Source organism: Mixophyes fleayi, chromosome 1 (genome assembly GCF_038048845.1).
Source record: "Mixophyes fleayi isolate aMixFle1 chromosome 1, aMixFle1.hap1, whole genome shotgun sequence".
NCBI classification, from domain to species: domain Eukaryota; kingdom Metazoa; phylum Chordata; class Amphibia; order Anura; family Limnodynastidae; genus Mixophyes; species Mixophyes fleayi.
This window is the reverse complement of record NC_134402.1, coordinates 226,066,329-226,079,102: the sequence shown is the minus strand read 5'-3', so window position 1 is coordinate 226,079,102 and position 12,774 is coordinate 226,066,329. Positions and strand designations below refer to the sequence as shown.

General features: G+C 41.3%; 1 protein-coding gene across 1 annotated transcript in view; it reads right to left on the bottom strand.

Annotated features, from left to right (window-relative positions):
* The window catches only part of RNF126 (ring finger protein 126), a 31,655-nt gene extending 19,293 nt beyond the window's left edge, over positions 1 to 12,362 (bottom strand). Inside the window, exons 1-7 of the mRNA XM_075206087.1 lie at positions 12,202 to 12,362; positions 10,766 to 10,821; positions 7,736 to 7,793; positions 7,409 to 7,647; positions 6,250 to 6,318; positions 3,413 to 3,482; positions 3,167 to 3,260 (exon numbers count right to left, since the gene is read on the bottom strand). Of these exons, the coding sequence (XP_075062188.1) occupies positions 3,167 to 3,260; positions 3,413 to 3,482; positions 6,250 to 6,318; positions 7,409 to 7,647; positions 7,736 to 7,793; positions 10,766 to 10,821; positions 12,202 to 12,276 (661 nt within the window). The 5' untranslated portion in view covers positions 12,277 to 12,362. The remainder of the gene's footprint in view (positions 1 to 3,166; positions 3,261 to 3,412; positions 3,483 to 6,249; positions 6,319 to 7,408; positions 7,648 to 7,735; positions 7,794 to 10,765; positions 10,822 to 12,201) is intronic.
* Between the last annotated feature and the right edge of the window lie 412 nt (positions 12,363 to 12,774).

Genomic DNA, 12,774 nt, shown 5'->3' with positions numbered 1-12,774 from the left:
TCGTCTCTAGGGGATGGACTGCCGGCAAGAGGCGCAAGGTAAGTGAGCTGCTGCTGCTTCTTACCTTCTGCAGCGACCCAGAGTGAAGGAAGCCGATAGGCTGTTCACCCCTCTGGGTCTTGGGATCGATCCCCGCAAGGCACCTAAGGGAAATAAAATAAAACTATCTAAGCTAAACTAAGTATAGGCAGGAACCTATACCAACGTGTCCTATCTCCTAGGCACTTTAAAAAAAACAACTGAGAAATCCACAGGAGAGGAGGGGTATAGTAGGGAAGGAGAGTGAAGATCAAAAAAGTTGATAAGTGCCTAGACTCCTACACCCACTACTATACCCCAATGTCTCGTAGTGTCCTCCAATGGCAGGAAAGAGAAAATATTAATTCAGTTTCTGAAAGATTAAGTTTGAGTTGGCGAGAAGACATCCAAGATGAAAGGGCCGAAAAACAGTCCATAACGCAAGACAACATAGATGGTGAAAGATCAGGAGAGGATAGATTTGTGTATCATCTGCATAGAGATGATATGGAAACCCAAAAGGAGCTTATTAGTTTTTCAAGAGAAGAGGTGTAGATAGAGAATAGCAGAGGACCTAGGACTGAGCTTTGTGGTACTCCAACCGATAAAGGAAGTGGAGCAGAGGTGGATACAGGGAAATGAACACGGAAAGAGTGACTAGATAGGTAGGATGAGAACCAGGGTAGGACAGTGCCTTCAAGACCTAGGAGTTGTAGCGTTTATATGAGAGGAGAGTGGTCAACAGTGTCAAATGTAGCAGAGAGATCCAGGAGAATAAGAAAAGAGTAATGTCCTTGAGTTTTTACTGTGATCAAATCATTGACAACATTGGTCAGCGCAGTCCCTGTGGAGTGTTGAGGGAAAGCCTGACTGAAGTGAAACCAGTAGGTTGGTTGTTGTAAAAAAGTGCGTGAGGAGAGTGTAGGCAATTTGTGTGAGGAGGCTTGGAAGAGTTTGACACTGAGGAGGGTAAAGAACTGGGGGTGAGCGAGAAGCTAATAAAGTGATGATCCAAGAGGGGGAAAGGAGTGTTAAGGAAATCAGAAACTGAGCATACTCTAGAGAAAACAAGATCAAGACAGTGGATATCCTGATGAGTAGCGGATTCAATCCACTGGGATTGGTCAAGTTAGGATGTTAGTGAGTAGTTTGGAAGCAGCACTGGAACGTGGCTTAGCAATTGGGATGTTGAAATCACCCATGATGTTGGCAGGGATGTCAGAAGATAAGTGAGGGAGCCATGCAGAGAAGTGTTCAAGAAATTGTTAGTGTGGTCCCGGGGTGTGATAGCTGACAGCAACACACAGAGAATGGGTTAAAATCCTAACAGTATGAACTTCACAAGATGAAGTTGAGTGATGGGACATTTGGTAGACTTGTAAACGTGCACTGTGGGGAGAGAAGTAGTCCAACCCCACCTCCTTGTCTGCCTCCAGGTCTGGGGGTGTTGGTGAAATGGAGACCATCATGTGAAAGGGCTGCAGGTAGGGCAATGTCAGATTGCGCGAGCCATGTTTCTGTTATTGCCATAAGGTTGAGGTTGTTTGAGAGGAAGAGATCATGTACTGAGTTAGTTTGTTACAAACAGAGCGTGCATTCCAAAGGGCACATTTAAAGGACTTTGGAAGAGAAGGGAGACAGGTGATGCGTTTGAGGTTTGCTGGATTTCTGTACATTCAGATATATGTGTGACCTGGATCAGGTGCTATAATCACCAGCTAATAGAAACAGGGAGGAAGAAAGATAGGAAAGATGATTGTAAGATGTGTGTCCTTTTAGTTTCTGGCGACAGGGTAAGGCTGTTTTAACTATTGAATTTAAATAGGTCAACACTTTATGAGTGTTCACTAGAGGCGACTATTTGTTCCCTCAATATAAGGGAGTAGATCTTCACATTTTAAGACTTTCCTTGAAAACTATTAGGAGTCCAAATTGAGGAAACTTTTACAGATGGATTCCCCTATAAGTGCACAATAGTGTTAATATACAGAGATTTCCGATTGAGTCCTTTTTGTCAATCCACTTGGACTTCGGTCAATATATGAATTTTATATTGTAATATGTAGTTTGTCCAGTATATGTTTTTAATATACATTTTGAATTGTTATATATTTATGCTTTTATTTGGTTTAAGTGATATGTGCCCTTTTATTTTTTGTTTTGTTAATTCCAGACTTGAACCTCTCACCTTCTGGAGAGACAAATTCCCAACCCCCCCCCCCCCCCTCACACAGGTAGGGAGGAGGGGGGGGGGTTTGGGAAAAACACAAGTGGTCCCCTTGTATTTTCCTTGTTATAACCTTTTATTTTGTACCCCCATATATTCTTGCAAAAAAAACTAAAAAATTAGTGATGGAGGGAGAAAAAAAGCATTTCGACTCCCGGTCTAAATTTCTCTCCAGCCGCCAATACAGCATATGCAATTTTAATGTGGGAGAGTGTTTGGCTCTCAACTAAAATAAAACATCCAGGTTATGCCAACAGTCACATAAATTGGCACCCATGTTTATTAGATCCTATAAAGTCATAAGGAAGATCAATTCAGTCTCTTTTTAATTGGATCTTCCTCTTTCTATGAAGATTCCCACAACTTTTCAATGCGCTTTACTTAAACCAGTGTTCCAATCAAGATTCTCTAAGTTCTATCTGAAGGACATAAGGAATACATAGTTGAAAAGATTCTGGACTCCAACCAGTCTTGAGGTCAAATTGGTTTGGTGCACTGGAAAGGCTATGGCCAAGGCCTTTAACCCCGTAACACTCTAAACGTTACCAGCCACTGACGTGTGCCAAACTACACTTTCCATATTTTGATTGTCTGGATCCATGAACTACGAAAGTTGTTCCAAACTGTACACCATTGGCTCCCTGAGATGTGAGTGAATCGTTCATATCTTTTTAAATTGTGTCACCAATGTTATATTCTCTGTTGCACAATGGGGTTCAGCTATAGATAAAGATCATTACCCCATGCTTAAGTCCTGGGGGCAGCAGAGTACCAATGAGTGTGTATAACTATTTGAAAAAGTAACCACAATAGCTAGGTTCCAGTAGTCATCAGTGCAGATCTCCCCTGGCCTTACAAACATGTGTCTGGTGTGTATGCGATTATACATCTCAACATACTATAGGTGACATTTGCACTCACCCACATGTTCCTCCGTTATTTGGACTGTGGGAAGGGCTTGGATCTTCTCGTTATCAGCTGGAGGTGGACCAGTGTTTTCAAATTGGTTAAGTAGCTAGTAGGAAAAATTAAAATAGGAATAATACCCGAATAATATTAAAAGCACTTACATTTTGTAGTGATTCACACTTGCTGAAAAGTACCACAAAGATTTACAAATTTATTAAATAATGCAACAAAAAATAAAATAAAAAAGGCAGCACATACCTGTGTTATTATTGTGTCCAGACCATTGGCTCCCCAAGCGTAATCCATTGGACTGGAATGAAGGACTCCCCTGTGTGGGTGGCAAAAATGTATATATTTTTTTTAAAAACAGAGTGGAAGGCAATTGGCAGGTGTCCATTGTTCTATTCCAAATCATCGTTTTCTACTGCAGACATTTCCATTAAAAAAAACCTCAAAAAAAACCAAAACAAAAAAAAAAAACAACAACATTTCATATTCTTAAAGCCCAATGCATAAAAATGAGTATTTGACATCACTTCTTGATGGCATGTTAATGTCTACTCAAGATCTACACCAATCGGCCACAACATTAAACCACTGACAAATAAAGTGAATAACATTATCTCGTTACAATGGCACCTGTCAAGAGGTGGGATATATTGGGCAGCAAGTGAACAGTCAGTTCTTGATGTTAATGTGTTGGCAGCAGGAATAATGGGCAAGCAAAGAGATCTATAAGACTTTACAAATGCTAAACTGCAAAGGCCAGACAACTGGGTCAGTGCATCTCCAGAACAGCAGGTCATGTGGGGTGCTCCTGGTATACAGTGGTCAGTACCTACCAAAAGTGGTCCAAGGAAGAAAAACTAGTGACCCAGTGACATTGAGGCTCATTGATGTGTGTGAGGAGGGAAGGCAAACCCTTCTGGTCAAATCCCACAGAAGAACTACTGTAGCACAAATTGCTGAAAAAGCTAATGCTGGCTATGATAGAAAGGTGACAGAACACAGAGCATCGCTACTTGCTGTGTATGGGGCTGTGTAGCCGCAGACCGGTCAGAGTTCCCATGCTGACCCCTGTCTACTGCTAAATGCGCCTACAAGGGCATTTAAGTGCTAGAACTGGACTGTGGAGCAATGGAAGAAGGTAGACCGGTCTGATAAATGACTTTTTTTCGGGGGAGGATGCACTATGGATAGAAAGAAATCTGGTAGGTCCCGGCATTCATATGAATGTTACTTTGACAAATACCACCTGTCTATCACTGTTGCAGACCAAGTATACCCTTTCATGGCAACAGTATGCCATGATGGCAGTGGCCTCTTTCAGCAGGATAATGCACTCTGCCACACTGCAAAAATTGTTCAGGATTGGTTTGAGGAACATGAAAATAAGTTCAAGGTGTTGACTTGGCCTACAAATTCCCCAGAACTCCATCCGATAGAGCATCTGTGGGATGTGTTGGAAAAACAAATCAGAGCCATGGAGGCCCCACCTAACAACTTACAGAACTTAAAGGATCTGTGGACTCCATGCTTCAATAGGTCAGAGCTGTTTTTGCAGCATGAGGGAGACCTACAAAATATTATGCAGGTGGTTTGTGGCTGATCCTTATACATTATAAAAATACCTACATACATTTTAGCACCTTTAAAATATTAGGCATATAAATATATTTGTATAGCAAGTACCTGCTTCACCAAAATTAAATTAACAAAATCAGTGACTAAGGGGCTCTCCATTGTCGCTTAACTGAGCAACTCAGTGCAAGAGATTGTTTAGCTAGATCCAGAGGAATCATTTCAGACGGATGCTCCTTCTAAAGTCTTTCAGGGTTTCATACTCAATCACCTGGTTATCAGTACATTTGCAATGTTAAAGCTGTTGAAAAGCTTAACATGTGTAGTTAGGTGAGGGTGACTAATACAGCCAGCAAAAAAAAAATAAAAAAAAAATATGCACACATTTAAGCAAGATTTGCAGTGTTACATTTTTATGAAATAACTAATGGATTTACTCTTTATTCCCTCATGGCAGCCATTACAATGGATAGGTTTCCTTTCCAGTTTAGTTACCGTGTAAAATTCCCCATAGACAATATATAAGGCAGCTCCTCCTCTGTTTGGCAGAGGAGTGGGACAGGGTCAAACCCCAAACAGCCAAAGGGCACCTGCACCCTTAAATTAGGGTTGTTTGGCTCCTTTGCATTTACACTTTAGTCAGTCAATGTCCTGTCATTTCAGTACTCTTGTAGGGAAGGAGGACAGCAAACTACAACAGCATAGAGTTTGATTGATCAGAGCTTAGGGTAGAGTTTATATAACAGACTCTGCCCTTAGAGTGTCTCACTGTGCAGTGGACAGCACTGAAGGTGAAAGAAAGAAGAGGACAAGACGACCAACATATTAAAATGAAATATTCCAGAAAAGATACAAACTTCTCAAAATATATAGGATTATATTTTTACTTTGAGCGGTTCATTGTTTATTGGACATGGGTTCTATGTGCCCCTGTGCTTTTTACAGCTGTGGCTGCTTTTAAATAGTAATAGTAGACTGGGTACTTGTTTTTGCCACTGCCCCTTATTTAGTATCTACTAAATGCAAACACTTAATAGCCCAAAGGATAGCAACTGAGACACTCCATGCTATGTTAAGCCCCCACATCATGTCTATCCAGTCTGTAAGGTGCAGGGGCTGCACCAGACAGCAAGTCCAAAGCAAAGCAAATGCACTAGCGCCCAGATTACCGAATGGATTCAGTCCCTGTGCTGTAAACTCAGAACAGACAGTCACAGCTGCACATGAGAGGTCCAGGGAAGCCACCTTATTTGGTATAAAGGCAGGTTAAAATAAAGGATAGAAAGTACTTTTTTTACTAAACACATTCAGTTATGTCATTTACAATGTGACCCAATCTCTGACTGGCTAGGTTTCGTATCCCTTGGTTGTCAGGAGAAACTAGACTCATAACCAAGAAGTTTAAGCAAAATTCCACCTACTTCCCCGATATAGACAAAGTTGACCGATTAGATTACATTAGAGGAGGATGGCCTTGGGATAGTTCAATTATATAAAAAAGAGGTTAGACTCACCATGGTCCCAGTCCTAAGTTTGGCATTGCTGTAGGTGCGATGATTCCATTCACTAGCTGTTGTATGATCCTATAGATTAGAAAAGTAAACATATGAATAAGGACAGGTGGCACCAGATCTACTTAGGTCATTTTAATAGTGCCAAGACTGCGTGATGGCCTACTGGTCATGTGTGAAAAAGAAAGTACATCCTCACTGTTTTCATATTAAAGTAATTTTTTGCCAGGTACTACTAATCAAGTGAATTAAATTAATCAGGAGGGATGCTACACACTATATAAAAAAAAAAAATAAAAAAAAAAAATGAGCTCGGTCTGGAGCTTTCATGTTTGTATGAGCACCATGCCATGGAGAACCAGCAATGGGTTGAGCTGTGACCAAGACAATATCTCTGTGTATGCATGGGTTTTTTCTGGATGTGCCAATTTCCTCACAAAGTCCCAAAAATATACTGATATGTTATTTGCCTCTGAGTAAATCAACCTGCGTGCGCATGATAGGGAACCAAGCTCGTAACATGGCTTTTAGCTTGAGTTTGCAAAGTAGAATCTGAACATAATACACAAGACATCTGGAATACTGCCCTCTGGACAACAAAGACCAAAGTGGAGTTGTTTTATCTTAATGAACACCACAGTGTTTGGTAAAAGCCAAATACGGAGTATCAGGTGATTATTTGGGGGTTATTTTGCAGTCACAGGACCCACGCACCTTGCAATCACTATAATCTCCTCATACCAGAGTATTCTAAATGATTATTGCAAAGCAGACAACTGAAGCTTGGCAGAAATTGAATTGTGCAGCAGGACAATGATCAAAACCTGTGGCAGGACCTTAAGCAAGCTTGATGTATTGGTTATTGTTAGTTATGTCTTAATATGTTTTAAAGGAATAAAAAAAATAAAAAAAAAAAGATTTGAAAAAGAGGGTATACTTTTTTCCCGCATGACTGTAGGATATAAAAATTTGGAGAACTAGCTTTACATTGACAAAGGCGTTTCCAATTCCAACGTATACAAGTAGCATGCACAGCAGTAGGTTTGAAATGCACAATAATTTTATGCAATAAGGCAATCTAAATAGATTTCAGAAAATACATTTTAAATTAAAAAAAACACTACTGCATCCCCATAACCAACTCTGCTCAGATCCTCCTCACCCTTCTAATGTAGGCACACCCTCACTTCTCCCTGCAGATCGTCTTGTGCTCAGTCTGGCACGTGGCTGTCTTGCGCTGTATCGCTGCCGTGACTGTTGGTCTCGCCTGTTTTCCCCTTCCCGCCCCTCTTCACCTGGTCCACTTGCTCCAAAGATAGGGAACTCCAGTCCCTCGTTGAAAATTCCAAAGGTAACTTGGCCATAGCCAGGGGACAATGTGAATTGGGTGGGTTCCAAGCTCTTTTGGAATAAAGTGATTAAGAGAAACAGTTAAAGAGCAATTTAAAAAGCAAAAACAACAAGTGTTCACAAGTTTATTGATGCTTACTTCAAATGGATGTCTGTTTTGATCTGTTCCAGAAGTACTGCTACTATTTTCTATGTTTCTACAGAAGAAATAAAGCAAAATACCAATGTCTCATACTTTGCTAGGGGTAAACATATCACCATATTGGTCTGGTTTACAAATAATCAATACTCAGATCTACAACACAGGTTTTTAACGCATTTTGTAACAAGTAAAATACAAAGACAGAGGAACCTACTTTATGAGTGACAAAATCACACAAGGAAACGACTCCCACGCACTTAGGCTGAAATGGCCTATAAATGTTTAAAATAGAATGAAGAAATGGCCTACAAATGATGCGTGTGTGATATCAGCTGCATTTCTTCCCAAAGTGAAAAGAAAGGTAGCTACAAATAGATAGCAACGCTTCTGGAGAACACTAGGGGGTCAATGTATCGAGCTGAGAGTTTTCCGGCGGGTTTGAAAAGTGGAGATGTTGCCTACAGCAACCAATCAGATTCTAGCTAGCATTTTGTAGAATGCACTAAAGAAAGGATAGCTAGAATCTGATTGGTTTTTCAAACCCGCCGGAAAACTCTCAGCCTTGATACATTTACCCCTAGGAGGACATTTTAAAACTGGGTGGTCATAGATGACGAATCAATGGTGCCAAACTGCACATGTGGCATAACCCTGATTAACATTTTTACTTTGGAGTCAAGAGTCTCAAGACCATACCAAGAGGTTCTTTTTTACATGTTGTATATAAAAATGAGAAGATTCCCAGACTATGTAAAACATGCAAGGAGTGTATCCTTTAATTTTAAAGGAAAAACAAATAAAACCAAATAAGGTTCCCTGTCCACAAGACCTCCAAAGTCATCTGGCAGATGCTAATCATTGCAAACCCCTTTGATATCATACATCCAAGTTCTCAGGCTAACCCACAAAGAGCTTCACAAATTAAAATTTGTGGCGCTAGGTGATTACCCAATATTAAGTGAAAAAAATAGGTAATTGATAATTTAAAGTTTCAATAAATAATATATTCTGGTATGCATATGCAATATTTAAATATTTCTACTAAAATATATATATATATATATATATCTCCACCTCTACGCTGATGACACCCAAATTTATCTCTCTTCCCCTTACCGCTTCCCTTCGGTACTACGTTGTGTAACCAACTGTCTTTCAGCAAACTCCACATGGTTGTCCCAACGCTAAAGTGCAACATATCCAAACCAAAGCTCATCTTCCCTCTTGCCAGCATTACCACGTCCCCTCAAATATCCCTCACTGTCAACACCACCAAAATTTCCTCAATCTCACAAGCCCACTGCCTTGGTGTCACACTTGACTGCGTCCTCCGCTTTATTCCTCACATCCAGACTCTCTCCCAGTCCAGTTTATTCCACCTTAAAAGCATAGCCAGAGTACGTCCTTTGCTTACTTAACATGCTACCAAGGCTCTTACCTCCTGTCTTGACTTTTGCAATCTCATCTCTCTTTTAAAGCTCATCTCTCTTTTAAAGCTTACCTTATACCTGATGAGACTATTCACAATAATACAGCCTCACTGCTGTCCCAATCTCCACTCTAAGCTGCACTAATTCCTCATGTCTCAGCTGTGCCCTCTTTCACTTAGAATGTAAGCTATCTAGTAAGCATGATCCTCCATACCCTCGGTGGGCAGGGGGGGGGGGGGGTGTTTGTTTTTAATTTATTGTTTTATTGAAAGCCCTGACCGTGCATTCTTTACCAAAGTGCTTGTAAAAAAGTGTGAACACTCAAAACATGCACAAGGGTATGGTTTCAGGCCCTTCTCAAAAGAGGAACAGACTCTTTATCTGTGACTCCTTGGAGCCAAAAGACCCCTTAGGAGAGAAAGGGTCTTCTTCGCAAGGTTAGGGGGTCCCTTTTGCCTAAGGTTCTGCCAGAGCTTCCCCCTTAGCACCAAACCTTCTGCCTCCCCCTGGGAGGGGAGACCTCAGCAGGTTCAGGGTCGAGCCACAAGGACCACACCTACTCCCCTAAATCATTGGAGATGGGACCCATAAGAGTTGCTGGACCACCGCAAATCCGTGAGAAAAACTAACAAAATAAATTAATGGAAAGTGATGTACAGTGAGAAAAAGAAATCGTGACCGTGCAAGACGGCCCCCAGCCTTCCAGCCATGACTAAAAATGATTCCTGCCAAGCCAGAAGGCCAAAGCAACAGAAGTGATGTGGTAGCTGAAATGTGGGGTTTTTGCACAGTAACATACTCTCAAGTGAGGGTCACCACTCCCCAAAGCATCAGACCAAGCTTTCCCATGGCCCTTTGGAGGGGGGAGGGGTGGAGGCACCCAATCCCTTACACAGACAGGCCCTCACTTTATGTTAGCCAGAAGGCCGAGAAGTGATTATACCTTTTGTTTTCATGTCTGCAATTATTTTGTCTTTGTTGTTTTTTGTATGTCCCATCTTCTCTACTGTAGGCGCTGTGGAGCCTTACCAATCTACGATAATAATGTACTACACTGATATCTTCTATCTTATGAGCAAAACAGCAATCTATTGAAGAAAAACTTCAGCCACATATACGGAAGATAACAAAGACTTCAGATAAGCCTTATATTCTTTTTGGTACACCGATATAGATTAGAGTACATTGTTTATTTAAAAAAAATTCACACTACTACACTATGTTTGCAGCTTTTCTCTTGTATGATTTTTTTTTAACCCACAAAGAGACACTGAACAATAGAAACTATCAAGGCTTTCAACACTAGTTCTCATCAGGTAACTGCAAATCTACCAAGTCAAACACTATATGCTTACTAAATACAGTGTTCCATACACTTCTAACCTTGCTTTGTGCCAGGGACATGCTCTTAAACTGAGATAATTTCACATCTATGTTGCCCACTTTATATCACAGCACACATTTTGACTCATGTTCCATATCGATGGCATAAAGTGAAGACTGTACAATTTTTATCTAATGTACCTACATTAGACATAAAAAAAAAATTGCTTAGCTTTTTAATAGCACATGGTTTGAATAAATGATAACCAGATACCTTATTTCAGGGAGCTCTTCAATGAAACCAGAGTCACACCTGGGGCAAGTATACTCCTGCAAAGAAAAGAATAAAGTCAGTTTAAGTAAACACATATACATGATATGAAGTGGTATGTGCGTTTGTCGTGTGTGTAATGTATATGCATGTATGCTGCACTCAAGCGGGGCAATTTGCAAAATGGTCGTTAATTACGCTTTAAAAAGAGTGCACAGTTATATAGTGTATACCTGCCACATGCAGAGCCATACACAGCTCAAGGTGCATCCGGCTCCACATAGGCAGCGTATGAATCTGGTTTAGGTAATGGTTACAGTCATCATTGGCAGGGCATATTTGCATTTGCCCTCTACCAGGTGCAAAAGATAGACATTTTAACAACTGTATATGCATCTCCACACTGGTCTGCATAAGCCGCATTTGTGTGAACATGTCCTTAATGTACTCTGCCTATGTCAAACTGTTCCCCCCCCCCAACATTGCTCCAAGCTAGTCGTAAGGAGAAGAAAGTGCCAAACACACGTATGCCTGCATTGGCACACACGTATGCCTGCATTGGCACACACGTATGCCTGCATTGGCACACACGTGTGCCTTTTTTGTAGACATGCACAGTGCAAATTTGCACAATTTAAGCTGCACAAAAGGGTGTAAGGTCTAAGGAGTGCAAACTTTTTGCCTGCAGGGCAAATACTGTATGGCTTTGAAAAGTGAACACAGGTTGGACAGCTTTCGTCTTTTTTTTTCTCCCCTGCAGCACAAAACTTTTTTTTTTTTACCAGCTGCAAATCTTGCATCTGGACATGCTTAGGAGCAAATTGACACATGTCATTACTGGGGCCAGCAAATAAAAGAGCAAGACAGAGTAACCACAAATAGGGAATTTCTCAGAACAAATGAATAGGTAGGTAGGTGTGTAATGTTATATATATATATATATATATATATATATATTTTTTCTTCAAAGTTCTACAACATATTCCCAAGCTAATCGTGTTGATTATTGGAGGATAGCAATCATGCTGCCAGGCACACACAGTGCAAAATGCTGCGAATCTTGGAGGGCAATAACAAGTAATTCACCTATTCCTGGGCTTTATACAGGATGAGGCCAGCACCGATAGTGCCGTGTTTCCGTTTGTTTAATGTGACGAACAACCCCTTAGATCTGGTGCGGGCCTAAAGCCGGCATCACACCGATCTCTAGCTGCCCCATCATACAGGGGTTGTGGAGATGGCCGCCAGTCAGGTCTCCAGAAGACATACGCCTTCCTGTTCTCCAGACCCGTACTGTCCCCGGCCGGGCTGCCTACATGACACCTGACAGCCGGTGCAGGATCCGTTACTATGGCTCACTCGCTCCCCTCACACAAAGCCTGCGGTTCCCTGGTTTCCAACCCCCAGGAACTTCTCTTTCCCTGTCCAAGGCATCTCACCTCCAGACGGGGTCTGACCTCGACCGAACAGTTATGACAGAAGAACCGCCCGGCCTCCGGCAAAGCCTCCGCCATTTTTCGCTGCCCCGGAGATGACACACACGTCAACGTCAGCACCCAGCGACCGGTGGATGGAAAGATAGAAGGGCCAGCTCAGGTCCTGTTGAAGGCGCGGAAAATAAAGAGTCAGGGTGGGGGCAAGCTAACTGCCAGACAAAGGGTAATTAACATGTCAACGAGTGACAGGTTGTTGGGGATGTCATCTCAATTTCAACAAAAATAATACCCGAGATTTTAAGGTTCTTTCTTATGTCTGCAATAGACCTAAATAAAGGTGAATGTAATGTGTATAATATTCTCTGATGTTTTATAAATAGTGTAGTAATTTTTTTAAAGGTGAACATTCAAACATCATCATCATCACCATTTATTTATATAGCGCCACTAATTCCGCAGTGCTGTACAGAGAACTCATTCACATCACTGATTAACTCCTGATCCTACATCGACTCCCCAACTTTTTCATAATTTTTCTCCATTAGTTCTCTTTCATCATTATAACACATTTAAATT